General features: G+C 43.5%; 1 protein-coding gene across 4 annotated transcripts in view; it reads right to left on the bottom strand.

Annotated features, from left to right (window-relative positions):
• The window catches only part of DHX38 (DEAH-box helicase 38), a 450,894-nt gene that overhangs the window by 48,589 nt on the left and 378,559 nt on the right, over positions 1-23,746 (bottom strand). For all 4 annotated transcript variants that reach the window (XM_029608272.1, XM_029608271.1, XM_029608270.1 and 1 more), the window contains one exon: positions 13,015-13,149. In XM_029608272.1, coding sequence (XP_029464132.1) covers positions 13,015-13,149 — 135 coding nt within the window. The remainder of the gene's footprint in view (positions 1-13,014; positions 13,150-23,746) is intronic.

The raw sequence follows: 23,746 nt of genomic DNA, 5'->3' as shown, positions 1-23,746 counted from the left end.
AGGAGAATGCTTTCTACTTTCAGTAGGAGAGGGAGGTGAAGGTAAGTCATCGGTGTCTGTGGAAGTATCATCACCCCAGGTGTCATAAGGATCAGCAGACTGACCTGTAGGACGAGAAGGGGGTTGGATACCCAAAGGCCCCGGCTGAGGCTCAGAGAAAATCGAAGGAATCGCCGGGGGCACCGTGGACGGCCTGGAAGGCATTGGTGCCGGTATCGAAGGCATCGATGGCGCCGATGTGCATATCGCCCCCGATTAATGAATCGGTGGCAAAGGACGAATTGGCATTGATGGCTGAGGCAGTACTACCGAAGGAGGAATGCGGAACGGTGTTTCTCCTCCCGATGAAGTTGTCAACGGGGAGCGCACTGGCGCCATCGGAGACCCGGGAATCACCGGTGGAAGGGCGGTCATGAGCGCCTCCATCCGGGATAGCAGCGGTGCCAGCGCTGCTGTCATTGGGTCGGTGACCGGTTCCATTCTCGGTGCCGGTGTTGGAGGAACCTGGAGCCGTTGCATCGCCTTGTCGATGGCCTCCTGGACCAGCCGGTCCAGTTCTTCCCGGAGACCTGGAGCAAGCAGCCCCGTCTCTATGACGGAAGAGGGAGGCAGAGGCACAGTCGGAGGGACCACCTTTACAGGCGGAATCGCGACTCCCAAACCCCGATCGGGTGAGGGTGGCCTCGATGTTCCGGTCACAGGAATGGTCAGTGCCATTCCTGGACGGGGCTTCTTCGATGGTGGCTCGGACAGTGGCGAGGTTGATGATTTCGCTCCCTCGATGGTCCGAGACTTACAATGCCGATGGCGATATTTCTCCCTACGATCCCCTCGATCTTGAGGGGGAGTAACGGGAGTCGATGGCCGTGAAGACGTCGATGGTGGACGGTCACCGGACGGTGGTCGATGCTGGTGCGACTGACGGTACCGGTTCCGATGACGTCAATGCGATGGACGGCGTCGGGGTGTGAGCACGGAGTCCCATCTTCTCCATTCTGGCTTTGCGACCTTTTGGTGTCATGAGGGCACATTTGGTGCAAGTCAGGACATCATGCTCACGGCCTAAACTCCATAGCGAAACCCATCGCAGATATCATCAACTGTTCATTAAATCAAGGTCTCGTTCCCGATTCTCTCAAGCAAGCAATTTTGAAACCTCTCCTAAAAAAACCTAATCTGTCTACAGCAGAACCAGCAAACTTTCGTCCCATTGCCAACTTACCCTTCATTTCAAAGATCTTGGAAAAAATAGTCAACAAACAGCTCACAGACTACCTTGAAGAACACAAGATTTTGGCTCCATCTCAATATGGATTTCGAAAAGCACTAAACACAGAATCCCTTCTGATTTCTCTCACGGACTGAGTCTTCTTAAAATCAGAAAAAAGACAACCTCACCTTCTCATTCTCCTCGACCTTTCAGCGGCCTTCGATACGGTCAACCACTCAATCCTCCTCGACAGACTAGCTGACATTGGTATTTCAGGCACTGCCCTAGACTGGTTCCGTTCATTTCTCAACAACAGATCATTCAAGGTCAAAATCAACAACAAAGAATCACAGGCAATCAGTTCAAACTTGGGAGTCCCGCAAGGTTCCTCTCTCTCCCCAACCCTCTTCAACATTTATCTTCTACCGCTCTGCTTCCTTCTATCTAAGCTGAAAATCAAACATCTAGTATATGCGGATGACGTACAAATCCTCATCCCTATTAAGAAATCACTTCAAAAATCTTTAATATTCTGGGAATATTGCTTTCAAGAAATTAGCTCGCTCCTCACCAAACTCAACTTAGTCATCAACAAGGACAAAACAGAATACCTCATCTCCCAGGAAGACAATTTCATCCCCAGAGAGATTGCCTCCATTATAATTGATCAACCACAACAAGACATCAGCTCTTTACCCAATCCACTTACAATCATTCTCTAGACAAACTAAAAAATACATCCTATATAAGAGATTTAGGAGTGCTTCTGGACAATCAGCTGAACTTCAAAAGATTTGTAAATAACACAACTAAAGAATGCTTTTACAAATTACAAGTTCTGAAAAAGTTAAAACCCTTACTACACGCACACGATTTCTGCCTCGTCCTGCAATCAATCATACTCACCAAAGTTGACTACTGTAACGCGTTGCTACTCGGACTACCAGCTGCCACTATTAAGCCTCTTCAGATGCTTCAGAACTCTGCAGCCAGGGTCTTGACCAACTCTAATAAGAGAGACCACATCACGCCCATCCTCTACAAACTCCACTGGCTTCCGATTAAATACAGAGTCCTCTACAAAGTCTTCACCCTCATGCACAAATCCTTAAACAATTTAGCCACAATCGATCTTACCCATCAGCTACGGATCATCAAATCAACAAGACCAATCAGAAAAGCCTACCAAGGCACCCTGTTCGTCCCCCAAGCCAAAACCCCGCTAGGGAACAGGGCTTTTTCCACTGTAAGCCCGTCTCTTTGGAACTCACTTCCACCTGACCTCAGACAAGACCCCAGCCACCAGTCATTCAAGAAAAAACTGAAAACTTGGCTCTTCAGCCAAGCATTTCCTTGATTACGCCCAAGCCATTTCCAAACTTCAAGCCATTTCCACATGCATACATGTCTCTGTTCCGCTCTAATTGTACAATTCCACCACCCTACCCTCCCTATTAAACCCTCCACCTTTCTAGACCCCCTGATTGTCCCTCTCCTCCTTCCATCCACGTTGTCCTCCCAATGCTTATCCTCCCCTGCACCCCAGCCCTACTTCATCCGATACCTCCACATGTTTAGTTAATTAATTAGGATTTTTTCATTAGCCTCTCTGCAAGGCATCTGTATAATAGGATTATTTCCTAATCACCATGTTAATTATTGTTCTTACATGTTTCTTATATTTATTTGTTATTTAATAGTTCTTCGTTATATGTAATGCTTTCAAGCAAGTTAAAATGTTCTCTGTAAACCGATTTGATTTGCATACTATGTAAGAAGATCGGTATATAAAAAACAAAAAATAAATAAATAAATAAACAAACACATTACACAGACTCCACGAGGGTCTGTGATAGACTTGGTACGAGTACAGTCTGAGCACCGATGAAACCCCGACGCCACGGCCTTCGAAAAAAATCGAGCCGCAGTACGGTCGACGGCCAGTAGGCTGCAAGGGCCAAACTCGATAGTAATCGACGAAAGACGGTCAAAAAACTTACCGGAGTACCGCGGTCTGAGAAAAGTTAGAGGAGGGGACCCCTGTGGGGCAATTTAAGTTTAATTAACTCCGTCACGAAAATCCCTGTCAGGAATCTCTTCAGAGCTCCTAAACCGTGAGGCTACTGCTGCGTGGAAAAAAGAAGACTGAAGGGGGACCCCTGCTGGCTGCAGGGTTAGTGCCATGCTGGGCATGCCCAGTAGGGGCCAGTCAAAGTTCTGGAAACTTTGACAGACGTTTTCCGTGATTGGGCTCCATCCTGATGATGTCACCCATATGTGAGGTCTACCATCCTGCTTGTCCTGTGAGAAAAGAGAGAATCCAAGGAATAGAAGCCCACAGAATCATTATCCCCTGTTCAAAACGCCCTCCAGACCTGCATATATGCAAAGGAAGTTGATGTCTTCCTAACCCGAAGCAAGGTTGTAATAATCTCCTCCAAGTAATCTTTCAACCTCAACTGCCTCTGCTTAAAAGCCAGATTGTGAGATTAAAGCAAGCTGCCTGATCCAAGATGATTGGGCCTTTCTTTTTTTTAAAATTCTTTATCAGTTTTAAATTTTTACAAATTGAATAAATTCTGTTCAATTATCACAGTCAGATACATCATATATATATCATAAACCAAAATATTCCAATACATTTCGTATCCAATTTGTGTTACAGTAAGAAACAAGAAAAATTAAATCAAAGTAAGACAAGCCAAAATTATAGGAGTTATCTTAGGAAATTCATCACTCTTATGGCATTAGATAGGATTTTCACTGGTATTTCCATATTTATATGCCCACTTCCTAGCTAGCCACTGGAGAAGAGGTGGATGGCTTACGGGCTAATACAAATTGTTGTATTTGGTCAGGTTGAAAGAAGACAAAGGACTCATCACCTCTTTTTAAAATACATCTGCATGGGTATCTCAGTGTAAAAGTAAAACCTAAAGAAATAACATCTTGTCTAAAAGACAAAAATTCCTTCCTCTTAGACTGCGTGGCTTGAGATAGATCAGGGTAAATTCTTACTGATTGATCGTAAATGGTAACAGGAAACTTCCTAAAAAAGGTTCTCATTACATTATTAACATTCCTAGTGGAGATAAAGGAAACTAACAAAGTTTTCCTATCTATTACCTCCAAGTTTGAATTTTCTAGGAAATTTGTTAAATTAGCTGAAATAGGTAAACCTGGAGTGTCCCCCAAACTAGAAGCCCTTTTGTTAAGAAAACGACAAATGTTTATAGAAGGTATATTATCCTCAGGAAATCCCAGGGCTTCTGTTAGGAAACGCTTCAAAGTAATATAGGAAATTTCCCCAACAATTTGTGGAAAATTTAGGATCCTCAAATTCAACTGTCTAGTATTATTTTCCAATGTCTCTAGTCTCCTAGAACATGCAAGTTGATCCTTAATTATAGCCATGTTTAAAGCTTGAGCAGCCTGGATTTTATTCTCCACCTCAGCGACTCTGTTAGTAATTGCAGAAGTAATTTCCTATACCCCCAGAATTTTTTGTTGGCAATTATACGCGACTGAGTCCATCTTGCTTTCTAGTCATTCAGGGTAATGCTGAAGCCTGCCACCAAGTCCCAGAGTACCTTCTAGGGTTACTGCCTCAGGATTGTGGGGTAGCAGCAAAGACTCACCCTGAGTGCAGGTTGTTGGACTCTCCTGGTTCCCACCCACAAGGGACCCAGCATTTTCTCTCCCCAGAGGTTCCTTTGGTTGTACCGCCAGGTTGCTTCCCCCGCCGGAGTTTGTCCCCTCTCCCGCTAAGATGGATCTTTCCACATCCTGCACACTAAGAGATGCCCCCTCGAACTCAGTCGCAGATACCACGTCACCAATCTGAGACTGTGATGCATCTCTGCCAGGGTCATGCTGTGCCAGAGGTGGGCATTGGTCCGGGCTGAGGGACGCCTCCTCCATGAGAAATTCTCGCTCTACTCTGCTGGGATTTCTATCGGGCTCACCGACTCCCTCCAAATCCGGCTGGGACAAAAACCGCAAAATCTCAAGCTGTGTCAGGGAAGGTAGGGGTTCAGAGGGAAACCCCCTCACTTTCCCCTTTCTTTTTGATGGCATTATCAACAATTTGATTCAGGAAAAATATAGCGCTAAATCGCAGCGTGTGTTCAGTGTTCCCTCTACGCCGCCATCTTGTCCTACTGAGGTCGATGACTGGACCTTGACGAAGCAAGCTGGGGAGATGCATGTGCCTCAATGGGTCATCGAGCACCAGATTTACCAGTTCCGCAAACCACAGTCTCTGTGGCCACACCAGAGCCACCAGAATCACTTGCCTGTGATGAGTGTCTACCCTTCAGTAGCCAAGGCAGAAACACACATAGCAGAATCTTGCTCAGTCATGGCCTGGAGGCAGCATCGAGACCACCCGCCCTTAACTCAAGTCTGCAACTGAAGAATCTTTGAGCCTTGGCATTTGCCACGGTTACCATTAGATCTATTTGAGGAACAACCCATCTTGAATGAATAAGGGACATTGTCTTGCTCGAAAATTCGAACGTTCTGGGATCTAGCGTGTGCTTGCTGAGAAAAGAGGCCTGAAATTTCTACATGCGACACCAACAGAATCAATAGATTCCTCTGCCCAGCAAAACAACTCCTTAGGCTCTAGAGACAACGCCTGACTCTTGGTGCCTCCTTGGCATTGACGTAAGCCCCCACTGTTACATTATTTGATAGTACTCTCACTGCCCACTCACGGTCTAAGGGGCAGAACACCAATCGAATCTCCCTAGTCTCAAGCCAGTTGATAGACTAGGATGCTTATGCTGATGACCAGTGTCTCTGCACAGACTGGTTCTGGCAAATGGCCTCCATCCTGTCAGACTAGCATCCGTGGCCACCACCACCTAATCTGGGTTCTCCAATCCTACTCCTTTCTCCATGTTGGCCCATGACAGCCACCAGGACAAACAGCCTAGAATCCTCAAGCAGAGGCAGGTAATATTTTTAATCCTCCAATTGAGGACTCCAGTGTGACAGAAATGCCTTCTGAAGTGGACACATCTGCAAAGGCCCATGGAATCAGATCTAGTGCCAACACCATGAAACCTAGAACCTGCAAATAATCCCAAACTTTGGAAGATCGAAGTAGAAACAACCTCTGAATTTGATCCTTCAATTTCCAAATCCTGTCAGTCAGGAACATCTTGCATATCCCGGTCTCAGAATAGGCCCCCAGACAATCTAGTGTTTGACATGGCATCAGCTGGCTCTTTGCAAAATTCACCTACCAACCTAGGGACTGCAAACACTAACACCCTCTGAACAGACTGCTGGCCCAGGTCCTTTGACTTTGCCCGAATAAACCAATCATACAGATATGGGTGGACCAAAATGCCCTCCTTGCGGAGGGTCACCACCACGACAATCATGACATTGGTGAATGTGCGAGGAGCATCGTGAGACCAAATAACTGAAACTGCTCCCCTAGAACCACAAATATGAGAAACTTCTGGTGCTCCTTCCGAATGTGAATATGCAGATTAACCTCGGTGAGATCACGGGAAGCCAAGAACTCCCCCTTTCTAATTGGTGCAATGACCAACCACAAAGTTTCCATGCAAAACCAGGGCATCCGCAGGGAACCCTCCATTTTTGGAATAATGAAGTAAATGGAATACCATTCCTGCCCTTGCTCCCCTTGGGGAACAGAAATCACTGCCCCCAAGCTGAGCAGGTGATACCGCAGGAATAAATTGCAGCCACCTTGCTTGCAGTACAAGGGGAAACAATAGAGGCCTCGCATATCGGACATGCAAACTCTAAGGCATAACAGTCTCTTATGATAGAGAAGACCCACTGGTCCACTCCTCGTAAAAGTGTGCCAGGCTTTTCCCGACTCTATCGAGGGGTGGACCAAGTGCGTTTCTTTGTGAAGCTTTAGGACAGGGGTCGGGAACCTATGGCTCATGACACAGATGTGGCTCTTTTGATGGCTGCATCTGGCTCGCAGACAAATCTTTAATAAAAAAGTAAAAATCTTAACGGAATTACATTTTAAAATATGTGGCATTCATGGCTCTCTCAGCCAAAAAGGTTCCCGACCCCTGGTTTACATGAAGCTATAAGTACTTGAGATACACTGGTTGAAAGATTGAGTGGTTGCAAGATCAAGCTTTCAACATCCATGCCGTCAGGGATAGGGATTGAAGGTTGGGATGGCGCAACCGACCTTGATCCTGAATTATGAGAGTGGGAGCTACACCCAGGCGAATTGGATCCCTGATCAAGAGGTCTAGAAGTGTGGGAAACCATACTTGTCAAGGCCAATATGGGGCTATGAGTATCATGGACCCCTTGTCCTGTTGTAGCTTCACTAAAGCTTTGGTTATTAGCGGTATCGGAGGATACATGTACAGAAGGCCTGAGTTCCAAGGGTGAGCAAAGGCGTCCTTGGCTAGTTGGTGATTCTGTGTGTATACAGTGCAGAATGTGTCCACTTTGTGATTCAGGTGTGATGCAAAGAAGTCTATTGTTGGTTGTCCCCAACGTTGAAATATCCTGGTCGCTACTAAGGGATCCAGAGACCATTCGTGTGGTTGGAACTGACGACTGAGTCGATCCGCGACTACATTGTGAGTGCCTGCCAGATAAGTGGCCCGGAGAAACATTAAGTGTGTCAGGGCCCAGTCCCAAATCTGTGCAGCTTCTTGACAAAGGAGATACGAACCCGTATCTCCCTGTTTGTTAATGTACCACATGCCTACTGTGTTCTCTGTTTGGATCAGAACAGTCTTGTGTGAAAGGCAGTCCTTGAACGCATGCAGCGCATAACGTATAGCTCGAAGTTCCAGGAAATTGATTTGAAATGTTACTTCGAGTTTTGTCCAAGTACCTTGGGTTTGGAGATTGTTTATGTGAGCTCCCCAACCCAAGGTGGATGCATCTGTATTTAAAGTTATCTGTGGGACTGGTTGTTGGACGGGTAGGCCCTTGCGCAAATTGTCCTTGTTCGCCCACCAAAGTAGAGATGAATGTAGCTGGTGGGTCACTTGAATTGGAGAGGACAGTTGTTGAATGGCTTGGATCCATTGCGTTACCCTCATGGCTAACCTTGCCATAGGAGTGACATGAACTGTGGATGCCATGTGGCCTAGTAAGGTTAGGAACTGATGAGCTGTTGCTTGTTTCCTTGAGTGAATCGAATTTGCCAGTAGGGAAAGTGTTTCTGCCCGATCCTCGGGTAGAAAAGCTTTTGAGAGGATGGTGTTCAATTCTGCTCCTATGAATTGAAGCAGGTGAGACGGAGTGAGATGGGACTTTTGATAATTGATGAGAAAGCCCACGGAGTGAAGTAGAGTAATTGTTCGACTGAGAGAAGCCAGAGCTCCTTGTTGAGATTGACTTCTGATGAGCCAGTCGTCTAAATAGGGAAAGACATGGACACTTTCCTTGTGCAAGTGTGCTGCTGTTACTGCCAGACATTTGGTGAATACTCTGGGAGCAGAGGCAAGTCCGAATGGAGGTACTCTGTACTGGAAATGTTGATGACCCACCATGAAGCGCAGATACTTGCGATAAGGGAATATTGGAATGTGAGCGTAAGCGTCTTGAAGATCCAGAGAACAAAGCCAATCTCCTGTTTGAAGAAGTGGAAGCATGGTGCCTAGAGAAACCATCCTGAACTTTTCTTTCTTTAGAAATTTGTTGAGATTTCTGAGGTCTAGGATGGGACATAGGCCTCCGGTTTTCTTTGGAATGAGGAAATAGCAGGAATAGAATCCTCTGCCCTGCTGAGTCCGGAGCCCTGGCTCTCAGAAGAGTGGATAATTCTACTTGCAATTGGATTATGTGATTTTCTGTTAGCGAATTGGAATTGAGAGGACATTGAGTTGGTAACCTCGAGATATTATTGCAAGTACCCATTGGTCTGTTGTTATTTGTAACCAATGGTTGTAGAAGGAGGATACTCTGCCTCCTACTGGAAGAGATCTGGATGAGGATTGAAAAGATGGTTTTGGTCTCTGGGAAAGGCCTCAAAAGCCAGCAGCCAGTCACATCTGTGGCGGAGGTTGAGGCCTAGCCACCCTAGGTTGTCTGGGCTGAGCTCTTTGTTGTGGCCTAGTAGATCTACTCTTGATGTTGGAATGTAATAACACCTCTGTCGATAGAAGGGCCTTCTAGGTTCTTTTCTTTGAGGCTGATGAGATGACTGTGTAGCTGGATCCTGCGGAATCAATGAAAATTGTTGCAGGGTTTCTGTGTGCTCTTTCAATTGAGCAACCGCATCTTGCACCTTGGAACCAAAAAGGTTATCACCAAGGCATGGGAGGTCAACTAATTTTTCCTGGACTTCAGGCCTGAGGTCAGAGGCTTTAAGCCATGCCCAACGTCTTGCACTTATTCCAGATGCCGCTACTCTGGATGCTGTTTCAAATCCATCATAGGCAGCACGGACTTCGTGCTTGCCAGCCTCAAGTCCTTTGTGAATAATTGCTTGGGCTGCTTCTTGATGTTGCTGTGGCAATGATGGTATAAATTCTTGCATCTGTTTCCACAGATTTCTTTGATATTTAGTCATGTATAATTGGTAAGATGATATTTTAGTATTTAACATGGCTCCTTGATAAACCTTTCTTCCCAGGGAATCCAAGAATCTGTGATCCTTTCCTGGGGGAGTGGAGGAGTGTGGTCTTATCCTCTTTGACTTCTTTTGTGCGGATTCTACCACCACCGATTGGTATGGAAGCTGTGTCTTTTGGTAGCCAGGAACAGACTGCACCAAATAAGTTGTGTCCATTCTTTTATTTACAGCAGGCACTGAGCATGGATGCTCCCAAAGCCGATGTTGTAAGCCCAGGAGACGTCATGGACAGGTATGGCTACTACTTGCTTTGGAGGATCCACAAATTGGAGAACCTCCAACGTTTGTTGCCTTGAATTTTCCTCCGTCACCAAGGTGAAGGGTATGGTGTCCGCCATATCCTGGATGAAATTTGTAAAGGATAAATCCTCTGGTGGAGATTTCTTTCTTGGGTCTGGAGGTGAAGGATCTGACATAAAATCTTCAGAGGAAGTGTCTGCATGCCCCTCGTCCCAAGTATCGTATGGATCTTCTTGATGAGGAGATATTGGAGAAGATCTAGGTGGACGAGGAAGCCCTGAAGGACCTGGTTGTGGGTCATCGAGGGGTATCCCTTCAGGCCGTTCTTCTCGGGGCTTGGGAGGAAGAGCACCGACTACTTCATCAAATCTCTTCATTAGGAGTTGATATAGTGCTAATTCTGGATGCCCTGGGTCCCCAGGCGTCTTTGGCATTGATGGCATCAGGACCGGCATCGAAGATGGCGTCTGTGTCATTGATGGTCATGCCGGTATCACTTTAGGCTGTGGTGCCGGCATCGGTGTAGTCACTGGCATAGACGGAATCGTCAGCACCGGTGTAGGTACCGGCATCGACTGAGTAGTCGGCATTGGTGTAGTCACCGGCTTCGGTGGAATCACCGGCATCGGTAGTAGTACCGGCATCTGTGAAGGCACCGGCATCTGGGTAGACACCGGTATCGGCGAAGGCGCCGGAATGGACATCTGCTCCTTAAGGGCCTGGAGCACCGCTTGTCGGATGAAATCCGACAATTCCTGCGAACAGCTGGTGCAGGCAGAGCAGCTGAACGCAGTGGCGGTGGAGGCGTCGTTACTCCTTCCACAGAGCCCTGTGGAGGTTCAACCACTGGTGTTTCTTCGCAAGGTGAAGGCCCCGGCGTCGAGGATAACGGTGTTTCCTGAAGTTTTGGCTGCTTAGCGGTCGGTTCCTCCGGGGAGAGAAGCGCTGTCGGTGTCTATGTGTGTCGATGTCTATGATGGTGTTTCGATCGGTGTTTGACCACTGACCTCGTCGATGCTATCGATGTCGTTGGCAATGGATGGTCTCCCGACCCCTCCGGACCACGTTTTTTCAATATTATTTGTTTTGAGACTCCGGCCGGAGACGATTTTGTCGATGTCGAGGGAGAAGGCAAAAGCTGTAGATGGAATAGATGCACCATCTTCTCTTGGCAAAGTTTTCTTCCCTTCAGAGTCATTTCTGCACATTTAGGGCAGGTTGTGACATCATGTTTGTCCCCCAAACAAAGGACACACTCAAGGTGTGGGTCTGTAATGGACATTGTCCGATTACAGATAGGACATTTTTTAAATCCGGTAGCCATTTCCAAATTGACAGCCGTCGATGAAATGAGGGAAAAATTATGAGAGAAAAAGTTTTTACTCAAGAAGTAAAAACGAGACTACGATTACTCACCAGCCGGTGGAAATCTGAGAGATCCCTTGTGGGAGAAAATGAACGAGAAAATAAGTGACTTTTCGTCAGCAAAACACTGTGAGAAAACTCACAAGGCTCCTGCTCCGCGATGCCTTCAGTAGCGTGGAAAAATGAACACTGAAGAGAGACCCCTGTAGCAGAGAATATCATGGCATACTGGGCATGCTCAGTGGCCTCACAGGGCGAGTCAAAAGTTTCTAGAAACTTTGACAGAAAGTTTTTTGCAATAGGGCTCCATCAATGATGTCACCCATATGTGAGGACTAGCATCCTGCTTGTCCTGGGATAACAGCAGATCAAGAGCCGTCCAGCCATCCCAAATGCCTAAATTAGAGGAGCTTCTCTCAGCTCTGGCTTCCAAACAGTTACACCACCGGTTAATGATTTGCGCCCCCTAGGAGCTATTTACTAACCCCGCACATGAAGCAGAGCCCATGCTTTTCCTTCCCATGCTCAGCTGTATAGCCATACTTCCCCCATCAATGCTGCCAGAGAGAAAGTCAAACAGAATAACTTACCCGCAGCCACCACCTACCGTACCTGATTCCCTGCAGCTGCCTTCCGCACTCCTAGGCCCAGAACAGGCCGCTAGTCTTAAAGAAACCTCCTCACTTGGCCATTTATTTTTAACAGCTTTAACATGGAAGCAATCTGACCCTGAACCAGTACAGAGAGCCTATTGATCTCTGTCTCCATCTGCTCATCAGTGAGCATAATCCATTCGTCTGAACTGGCTGAATGGATGAAGAGGAAGATGGCAAAATTCCATTCTGGGTTATTTCACCAGAAATTAAGCTCTGGGTAACAGCCACAAAAAAGGGATTGAATTAGCACAAATTTGGAACTTGTGAACTGTAGTGTTAATTATTGAGGCTAAGCTGAAGCCTGGATGTCTGGTACTACTGCTCATAAGTTTCAAATGTGCACTAATTCAGTGGCAGAACACCCCTACTGCTCTGAAAAGAAGTGGTGGAGCTGCCTGCATTCCTGATGCTGGGTCAATAACAAGATCCATCAAGTCCAGCATTCTCTCTCCAACAGTAGCCAATCCAGGTTGCCATGCCTGGCAGATCCGATAGAGTAGATCTAATTCCTGCTACCCATTCCTAGGGATAGCAATAGCCTTCTTTAGTCTACCTGGCTAATAACGTGTTATGGTCTTTTCCTCGAGGAACTTGTTGAAACCTTTTAAACCCCAATAGGCTAGTCGCCTTGATCATATGCTCTGGCAATAAATTCCAGAGTGAAAAAGTGTTTTCTATGAGTGAAAAAGTGTTTTCTATGAGTGAAAAAGTGATTTCTATGATTTGTTTTGAATCTGCTGGTTGTTCATTGCATGGCAAGTTCTCTTGTTTTAGTATTATTTTAGTCTCTATTTCTTTTCAGATCATTTGTAATATCTACACCCCCTCTCCACCATCATTCAGGCACACCCACTCATGCAGTATAACACACGCACACTTCCAACTAACACCCTTCCATACACATATGCTCTACATCCCACAGGATATACTTAACTCACCTTCAGTTTGGCAGCCTGATGGAAGTAGGCTGCACATATGCACTTCCTAATGATGTCCCAGTCGGTGCCACATGAGGCAAGACTCATTCTCTGCTGCACCATAATATCTTTTAGCTGGGCTCGCACCTCTCTTACCTGTAAGAGAAATCCAAGAACACAAATGAGAATTTGTTTTTCCCTCCAATTCCTGTTCTATTGGTTCCCCACCTGTCTGGGCTTCATGGGAGGCTCCCTTCTGCTGCAGCTCAAGTTCAGTGAGGGCAATGTCTTGCACAATGCACTACACAATCACGACTGCCTCTACATCTCGTCCCAACAGAAATATTCCATAGATTTCAAATTTAAAAACTACTAAGAAATTAAATATGAAGCACATACCCCTTGGAAAAGAATCCCAGCACACATACTAGAGAGAATCCCAGCATACATACCTACCCCAAAGAAGGAATCCCAACACACATATGCCAAGCACATACCTACCCCCCCCAGAGAGAGAATCCCAGCACACACATACCAGCACATACCTACCCCCAGAGGGAATCCCATTACACAGATACCAAGCACATACCTACCTCCAGAGAGGGAATACCATTACACAAATACCAAGTACATACCTACCCCAAAGAAGGAATCCCAGCACACACATACCAAGCACATACCTACCTCGAGAGGGAATCCATTACACAGATACCAAGCACATACCTACCTCCAGAGAGGGAATACCATTACACAAATACCAAGCACATACCTACTTCCAGAGAGAGAACCCCAACACACAAATACCAAGCACATACCTACTCCCAGAGTGGGAACCCCAGCACACTTATACTAAGCATCTACTCACCACTGGAGGGGGAATATCAACACATATATACCAAGCACCTATGTACGCCTAGAGAAGGAATCCCAGCAGATGAAATTTAATCTTGACAAGTGTAAAGTAATGCACATGGGGAAAAAAATCCTAACTTTATATATACAATGTTGAGTTCCACATTAAGTATCACCACTCAGCAAGAGGCTCTTGGAGTCCTTGTGGAAAATACATTGAATTCATCCATGTTTGGCAGTGGCCAAAAAGGAAGGTTAGGAATTATTTTTAAAGGAAGAGAAAACAAAAAAGACTATACAATGCTTCTATAGATCTATGATGCGACTGCACCTGTAATATTGTGTACATTTGTGGTTATATCTCAAAAAAGAGATAGGGAAACTAGAAGAAGTGCAGAGGTGGTGTTCCATTACAGAAGGGCAACAAAAATAAGGGAATGGAACAGCTCCCTAATAAGGAAAAGCTTAACAGCTTAGGGCTCTTCAACTTGAAAAAGAAACAAAGGGACATAACAGGTTTAAAAAATAATGAGTGGTCTAGAACAAGTTAATCGGGGAAGATTATTTATTTTATCAAACAATACTAGGACTAGAAGACACTCCATAGAACTAATTTGAAGCAGATTAAAATCAAACCTAAAAAAAATATTTTGTTAGTCAGCACCCAAATTTAAACTGTGGAATTAGTTGCCTGAGAATGTTGGGGGGTGGGGGGGGGGGGGGGTGTTGTCAAAGCTAGAAGAATAGCTATGAGAAAGATTTGGACACGTTTCTGGAGGACAGACTTGAGACTCTCCACTTCGTACGTCTGACAGTGAGCAAAAGGAAACAGACTATCCCTATTAGGAGCTGCTGGGTTCATTCAAGTGTCCCAAACTGGCCTCTGTCGAAGATAGGTACTGGGCTTGATGGACAACTGGTCTGTCCCAGCATGGCACCTCTTACGTTATGTTCTAAATAGCAGCAAATCACTAGGATAGTAAGATCAGATGATATTCACTCCAGAGTTTTGAAAGAACTCAAATTTGAAACTGCAGACCTGCTACTGGAAATCTATCATTAAAATCTGCCACTGTACCTTAGGTAGCAAGTGTAGCACCAATTTATAAAAAGGGCTTCAGGGTGATCCAGGAAACTACAGACCAGTGAACCTGCTATCAGCGTGCAACAAAATGGTGGAAGCTATTATGAAGAACTGGTCATATGGACAGACATGGCTTAATGGTGAATGAGCCAGTGTGGATTTGGCAAAGTAAAATCATGCCTTAATTATCTATTAGAGTTCTCTGATGGTGTAAACAAACATGTGGATAAGGATTACTCAAAGTGTATCTGGGCGGAAAGCGGGAGACCAAGATAGCTGCTGTGCTGTGAGGTGGTGAAAGCAGCAGCTCCCAGTTTTTCGCTGTTTCTTCGAGCTTTTTCTTTGATATTTTCTTGGCAAATTGCTTTAAACATGCCCCATACTAAGAGAAAAGCTCGCTTAAGAGAAATTCCCTCAATGTCCGTTATGACTCTCGACAACCGAGGATAGAAGCTGCTTTTGCGATAATGCAGACGATACAGCCTGGAGGCGAGGTCGCTGGGGTAGGTAAGGAGCAGTTACCGAGCCCCCTTGACTTTTGAAACATCTCTAAGCCTGGGCGCTCCAACGATTCCGGATCCCCCGATGGGGCTGAGAGAAGACAGTATTTTCTTCGAAAAATTTACTACGGATACTTACCCGTTAAGCCCTGGTGTCCAGAGAAGAGCGGAGGGATTGTCCGACTCTTCGGTGAACCCGGAAGTACTGGGTTCCAGAAGCCAAGGGGAAATGGCACAACAATGCCCGGACCACCGTGGGGGAAGGCCTTATGGAGGTAGGAATAGAGAATGATAATATATCTGTAGTCTGTTCCACCCCTACTCTTGCACCTTCTTTGGAGGAAATAAGAAGTATTTTGATTTCTATGCAACAATCTATAAATTCATTGACTACTACAGTACAAGAGGCGATTAAAAAGACACAAATCACAGAGAAGACGGAAAATATGGAAAAACATTTGAATGCAATGGAAGGGAAAGTAAAAGATATTGAGAAGGTTCAAGTAAATTTAATCAAATCTGAAAAAATGCATGAAAATAAATTGGAGATATTTGAAAACCAAATGAAGAGAGCAAACCTAAGAATAGTAAATTTTCCCAAAACGAAAATGTTACCAGCATTCGACTTATTCAAAAGCTACCTTTTAAATATTCTAAAATATCCAGAGAAAGCTATGCCAGCCATATAAAAAAATGTATTATTTGCCCCAACAAGCATCCTCAGAAGAAATTACTTCACAGCAGGCTAATCAGGTGGATACAAATCTAAACCTGACTGATTTTGGAGCCTTTCCCCTCCAATCTATCTTATCTTCCCCATAAGCTTATGTAATATAATCAAATGTTGTAAATAAGTTTTCCTTCTGCTGTTATGGTTTTTTGTTCTATCATTCTCTCGTTCTTTTCTGTACCCTCTCTCTATCTCCCCCTCCCCTCATCCCTTTCTAGCCTGCTCCCGACCCCTGCTCCCTGTTCATTGTAATTCATCCTTCTCTGATTTAATTGTAAACCGGCGTGATGTGCCCTACTAACGCCGGTATATTAAAAGCTATTAAATAAATAAATAAATTGTCTGGAGAAATCCTTTGATATAGATATAAATACAAGATGAACTCTGCTTGTCCAGTTTGCATTCATCACGGACAGAGATGCTGTTTTAAGATCTTATTTCAGATTTCAAAAGTTAAATTTCTATGGTCATCCGATACAAATATTTCCGGATATTGCAAAAATCACACAGTTAAGAAGAAAAAAGTTCATAGCAATGAGGGGGGAGGTAACTGCTAGAGGGGCAAAATGTATACTGCGTTTTCCATGCAGATGTATGATATTCTATAAAGATTCAAACTATGTATTTAATGACCCTGAACAATTGCATTCCTATTTAGATTTACATTCTCATTCCTAATTACCTCCTTTATGGAAGCTGGTTAAGATAACATTAGGCGAAACCTAATAGCACGGCTTAGTTTATATTTGACTCTTTATTACCTTGGATGTAACTGCCTTATTTATTTCTTGGTCTCCCATGATTGCCTTAGAAAATATTCAATATAGATATAGATCAGAATTTGATATTTGTTTACTTTTTAATATGTAATTGTTTCTTTTTGTTCATTTTCAGTTTTGGACTAATACATATTGTAAAATATTTTTCTGTAATAAAGTTTAAAATTCAATTTAAAAAAAAGAGTATCTGGGCTTCCAGAGCACATTTATTTATTTAGATTTATATGCCACTTTTCACACTTTTTACAGTGCTTCAAAGTGGATTACATTCAGGTACTGTAGGTATTTCCCTATCCCCAGAGGACTTACGATCTAAGTTTGTACCTGAGGCAATGGAGGGTAAAGTGACTTGTCCAAGGTCACAAGGAGCGACAGCAGGACTTGAACCCTGGTCTCCTGGTTCATAGCCCACTGCTCTAACCACTAGACTAATCCTCCATATTTGCCAAAATCCCTCATAAAATTGAAAAGTCATGGGATAGGAGTCAATGTTTTGTTGTGGTCTGGTTACTGGTTAAAGGATAGGAACAGAATAGGGCTAAATGGTCAGTTTCCCTAAAGAACAGAGAAAAATTGTAGCACGTACCAGGGATCTGTACTGAAACCAATGTAACATTTATTCATGATCCTGTGGATCATTTGATCATTGGTACTTCCTCTCATGAACACATTACTCCTATACTTTACAGTTTGCATTGGCCTATTTCAGCCAAGCTGCACAATTTACTTTCAGAAATTAACGCCTGCCCAAAGGCTGGCGTTAATTTCTGCTGGCGCCGGGGAAGTATACAGAAAAGCAGAAAAAACTGCTTTTCTGCACACCCTCCGACTTAATATCAAAGCGACATTAAGTCGGAGGCTCCAAAATTTTAAAAAAATCAAAAATCAAAAAAAAAAAAAATTAAATCGGCTGGCGGCCTGCGGGTCGGAAGATGGACGCTCAATTATGCCAGCATCCGTTTTCCGAACCCATAGCTGTCAGCGGGTCTGACAACCGACGCCGGCAAAATTGAGCATCGGCTGTCAAACCCGCTGACAGCCTCTGCTCCTGTCAAAAAGGCAGCGCTAGGGACGCGCTAGTGTCCCTAGCACCTCTTTTTACCACGGGCACTTATTAGCATATTCTTCCCCCCTGAATTGCGCGCACAGGAGAGTGGCCTGTGGGCGCTCACCCGCTCTCCCGCGACTTTTACTGAATCGGCCTGATTGTTAATCATGTTCCTATATTATTTCTGGGTCAGAAGGTTGGGAGACTTGGGCTGGATTGGGTTGGGAAGAGGATGAATCTTCCTTCATGTGGGAGGAATCTACAAATATTAAGAAGCAGATAAGAGTTGGGAAGTGGGAGGGAGGGGGAGAGGAGAAGAGGAGGATGGGGAGGAGGGACAGGGGGACAGCATTTGTTATTGCTAGGATGCAAAGAAGTGATTTTTGGGGGGAGTGGTGCTGATGTTGGGGGTGCCGAGTGTGTTCCCATGGAAATTTGAGCAGAGGGCTATCAATGTAGAGTAATAGATTTTACAATCACTTCCTTAAATATTAAAGGCTTAAATACCCCTCAGAAAAGAAAACTACTTTTCAGGAAGGTAATGTATCAGCGTGCTACAAGTATGTTCAAGAGACACATTTGAAAAAAAGATTTGAGAACTTGTTACGATCCTATCAATATCCACACAGGTTTTTAGCTGCAAGCCCACAATGAGATAAATATGCGAAGGTGAGAACTCTTATAGCAAAGAATTTCCCATGTGAAATTCTTTTGCTTTTTGGTGATCTGTTGGGGAGGTTTATCTTAGTACAGTTAAAAGAGGGAAACAAGAAATAGACATTGGTGAATCCTTATGCACCAAATAAAGGGCAGGGTGCTTTTCTGTCAAATCTCTCAGTAGCAATATAGAGAGAGGAGGGGTTTTGATCATGGAGGGATTTTAATTGCACATGATGTTCTAAGTTAGATAGCTCCTCAGGAGTGGAGACACTTACCAAGGGAGTGAGGTGCAACTTTTATGATTTTTTTCTCTAGTTGGTAGTGGATATCTGGAGGGTATTTAACCCCACAGTAAAAGATTATACATTTTATTCCAAACCTCACTTCTCTTACACATGTATTGATTATGTCTTGATGGATAGAGATGTGGTTTCCAAGGTCAGTAAAGCCACAGTGGATAATATTACATGGTCTGACCATGTTCCCATTGAGTTAGAAATTCAAGCCTCATCCCAAGACAAATATTGGAATCTTAATGATAGTTTGTTGATTGATGAGTTTTACTGCCAGCAGTTAGGGGAGGAAATTCAATGACATTGAAGGAAAAGATCAAGAAAAAAACTAGACTTGGGGAGAGAATTGGCTAGATTAGAGACATTACACAAAAATACATTATCCCCAAAGGTTTTTGCATAACTACTTCAGACTTGAGATTTACTGATGTTGGAATCTGATGGAACAGCTTACCAATTGGATTTAGATCAACAATTTTTTAATATGGGAATAAAGTGAGCAAACTTCTAGCTAGATGCCTTAAAAATAAATTCTCTCAAAATCAAATCATAAAAATCAAAACTCCTGGAAAGGATTTCTCTCCTTTCAATACCGAGATTAGGCAGAGTTTCCTCCAATTTCATAAGGATTTGTAGAAGACTGACAATTTGATTGAGGATTCCAAAATAGCAGATTACTTATCTGATATTCCCTTTCCAGAATTATCCCCAAAATATTAAGTTTGGTTAGATGCTAAAATAACCACTGCAGAGGTCATACAAGCAATTAAAGCATTGAAGCCTAATAAAGTACCAGGTCCAGATGGGTTTATGGCGCATTTTTACAAGCAATTTACTTCCCATTTAGTAGTCCCACTTACTAAAATGTTTAATTCAATGAGGGAAGAGCACTTTTTACCTAAAGGATTCAATCGGGCAGGAGTAACAATCATTTACTCTTTCAGATAATAGAAGGACTAGGGGGCACTCCATAAAGTTAGCAAGTAGCACATTTAAAACTAATAAAAAAATTTTTTTCACTCAGCATACAATTAAGCTCTGGAATTTGTTGCCAGAGGATGAGGTAAGTGTGGTTAGTGTAGCTGGGTTTAAAAACAGTTTGGATAAGTTAATAAATCCATTAATTTCTATTAATCAAGCTGACTTAGGGAATAGTCACTGCTATTACTGGCATCAGTAGCATGGGATCTACTTAGTGTTTGGGTACTTGCCAGGTACTTGTAGCCTGGATTGGCCACTGTTGGAAACAGGATGCTGGACTTGATGGACCCTTGGTTGACCCAGTATGGCAATTTCTTATATTCTTACATTCTAGGTAAAGACCTAACCCAATTCTAATTCCTATAGACCCATCTCACTTCTTAATATTGATTTAAAACTGTTAGCTATTAGCGGATCGGTTGAATAAAGTGATAGGCACACTAATACAGGTAGGGTTTATTACGGGGTATATGGCAGTCGACAATGTAAGGAAAATATATGATTTAATATGGTGGGTGAGGAAAGAGAAGATTCCCTGCCTCTTAATAACCAGATGCCGAGAAGGCATTTGATAGTGTCCATTGGTCCTTTCTTTTCAAGACTCTAGAAAAGATGTTTTTTGGTCCTAAATATTGTACTTGGATAAAGAAACTATATGATAGCCCTGAAGCTTGTATTTGGGTGAGTGAGAGATATTCTGGGTGATTCCCAGTTTGCAGGGAAACTCACCAGGGATGTTTCCACTCTTATTTTCTATATTCCTGGAACCCTTTGCACAGCATGTTCACAATAATACAGGAATACAGATGGTGTCAATAGAGGGTAATAACTAATTGCAGATGACATCATATTTACATTACCACAAAAGAATGTGGAAAGGAGTGCAAGGCACTCTTAATAAAGCTAATTATAATGCAGATTGCCAATGCCAGTTAGCTGATGCACGGTTTTATAAACCTCTATTACAGGACCCCACTGAGGAATTACACTCTTTCATTTCATCAAGTGTTAAACATAAGAACATGCCATACTGGGTCAGACCAAGGGTCCATCAAGCCCAGCAACCTGTTTCCAACAGTGGCCAATCCACACCCTAAGGACCTGGCAAGTACCCAAAAACTAAGTCTATTCCATGTTACTGTTGCTAGTAATAGCAGTGGCTATTTTCTAAGTCAACTAAATTAATAGCAGGTAATGGACTTTTCCTCCAAGAACTTATCCAATCCTTTTTTAAACACAGCTACACTAAATGCACTAACAACATCCTCTGGCAACAAATTCCAGAGTTTAATTGAGTGTTGAGTAAAAAAGGGAAATTGCCAGGTTCTTGTGGCCTGGTTTGGCCTCTGTTGGAAACAGGATGCTGGGCTTAATGGACCCTTGGTCTGACCCAGCATGGCAATTTCTTATGTTCTTATGAACTTTCTCCGATTAGTTTTAAATGTGCCACAAGCTAACAAGGTGTCGATGGCCAATTTTTGACAAACCGTGAAGCCTGTTTACTTGTGGAACTTCACCCAACCACCCCTACACAATCTACATTCGCCCTAAAATTCAAAAAAGTCTAACACACCCAGGTTGTCCAATTGTCTCAGGCATTAGTTCTATTTTGGAACTTCTTGTTTAAGGGATTCTGCACATTTCATTACGTTGCTTCAAGAGATCTCACTCACACCTCAACCTTTTTATCTAGTAACCCTTGACATTGAGGTTCTATACACCAATGTCCTACAGGAACAAGTCCTCGTTATTGCTGAATCCCATCTTAATTCATGCCCTTGGCCTACCCATATACCTACTGATTTCATACTTTTCTAGCCACGATTGCCCTTACCAAAACATTTTTTCTGTTCCAGGACACTTTTTAATAACAAATCAAAGGCACCGCCATGGATGCTACCATGGCACCAGATGTAGCCTGACTGTATGTGCTCATGATTGCCGGTATATAAAAACCTTAAATAAATAAATAAATAAATTATTTTGAGTCTCAATATATTTATCCTTCTGCATTTTTTCAGCTCTTTATTCCCATTTGGTTACAATTCATTAATGACATATTTCTCATATGGACTGGTTCTACCATCCAATTTTATATATTATTAGATTGGCTTAATCATTGTGATCCCAATTTACATTTTTCTCGTAGTATATCATGCAATCAAATACTCTTTTTAGACATTCCGGTCTCTTTTCATGAAAAGTAAGTAGTCACTGCTATCTAACGCAAACCCACTGAGCGAAACTCCCTTCTGCAATTTACCAACGACCACCCACGACCCTTGAGACATAATATCCCAACTGGTCAATTTTTGAGATTCCAATGTCTATGTTCTCGATTAAACTGATTATATCTCTACAGAACCTTTTGAGTTACCAGACCATAAGTGTCTCTTTCTTCAGCACACCCATTGTTTCATCGTATTTATATTGATAGACTCAAATTCGCTATCTCTGTTGTTGGCAGAAATAGATAAATTTAGGAAGATCTCCGATTTCACAACAAATACTGACAAATCAGAAGTGTTGGAAATTCTTTTGGTTAACGACCTAGATTATGTTGCAAGGAAGAAGTTCCCTTTCAAGTGGGCTAAGGACAAGATTAAATATTTGGACATTAATATTGGCATAGCTAACGAAAAACCATTCTATTTAAATTATATGCCTCTGCTAGAGCAAATAGGTAAAGATCTTCAGAAGTGGGAGGGCCATGATTTATCTTGGTTGGGCAGAATAGCCACCATCAAAATGAAAGTTCTACCCCATCTAAGCTATTTGTTTCAGACAATGCCCATACAGATACCTAATAAAATACTTAAATTATGGCAGAAAAAAATTTTTTATTTTGAGGCAGAGACCACCTAGAGTGGCACAGGCAGTAATGTATTTATCCAGGGTGAGAGAGGGCTTAGGGGTGGTATTATGCAGCTTCCTAGTTACGGGCGATTGTGGATTGGCATAGGCTAAGAGAGAAAACAATGGGTTGACAGTGAGTAACAAATAATGAGGTCTATGCCTATAGAAACCGTAATCTGGCAACCCAAACGTACTTGGTAACCTACTGTTGAAATGTCACTATACACTGTCAACATGCTGAGAGTTTGGGCTATTTGGAAAGACAGGACAGTGGACCAACAGGACTATTTCTTCTATTCAGCCTTATTTCACAATTTGGCATTTCCACAAGGATTGTCCTCTGGGTTGAAACACTTTGCAAAAAAGCTGATAAAGGCAAATGGAGAAATTACTTACCTGATAATTTTGTTTTCCGTAGTGTAGACAGATGAACTCAGGACCAGTGGGTTATGTGCCCTTCTGCTAGCAGATGGGAGACGGAGTCAGATTTCAAAGCTGACGTCACTCTAGATATACCCCTGCAGTAACCTTAGCTGTTCAGTATCCTCTTCGAAAAGCCATTGTGGATATGTATTGCTTAAATAACTTGATTAAACTTGATTGAACTGGTTCAACTGATTTCAAATTGGAGATAGCCAGTGCACTCAATCAATTAACGCCGACACCGTACAAGCTGTGGGTGCCTTGAACTGGGGTAGGTTCGCTTCTGAGGTCCTCCTTCTCTGGGGCAGCCGTGGGCAGGATGCTGAGTCCATCTGTCTACACTAAGGAAAACGAAATTATCAGATAAGTAATTTCTCCATTTCTTAGCGTGTAGCCAGATGGACTCAGGACCAGTGGGATGTACAAAAACTACTCCCGGACAGGGCAGGAGGCTGCCCGTGGCCCACTTAGACTGCCCTTGCGAAGGCTGCGTCTTCTCGGGCCTGAACATCCAAGCGGTAGAACCTGGAGAAGGTGTGCAGGGAGG

This window comes from Rhinatrema bivittatum, chromosome 7, assembly GCF_901001135.1.
Source record: "Rhinatrema bivittatum chromosome 7, aRhiBiv1.1, whole genome shotgun sequence".
Taxonomy (NCBI): domain Eukaryota; kingdom Metazoa; phylum Chordata; class Amphibia; order Gymnophiona; family Rhinatrematidae; genus Rhinatrema; species Rhinatrema bivittatum.
The sequence above is the reverse complement of the archived record's forward strand: the minus strand, read 5'-3'. Positions and strand labels throughout refer to the sequence as shown.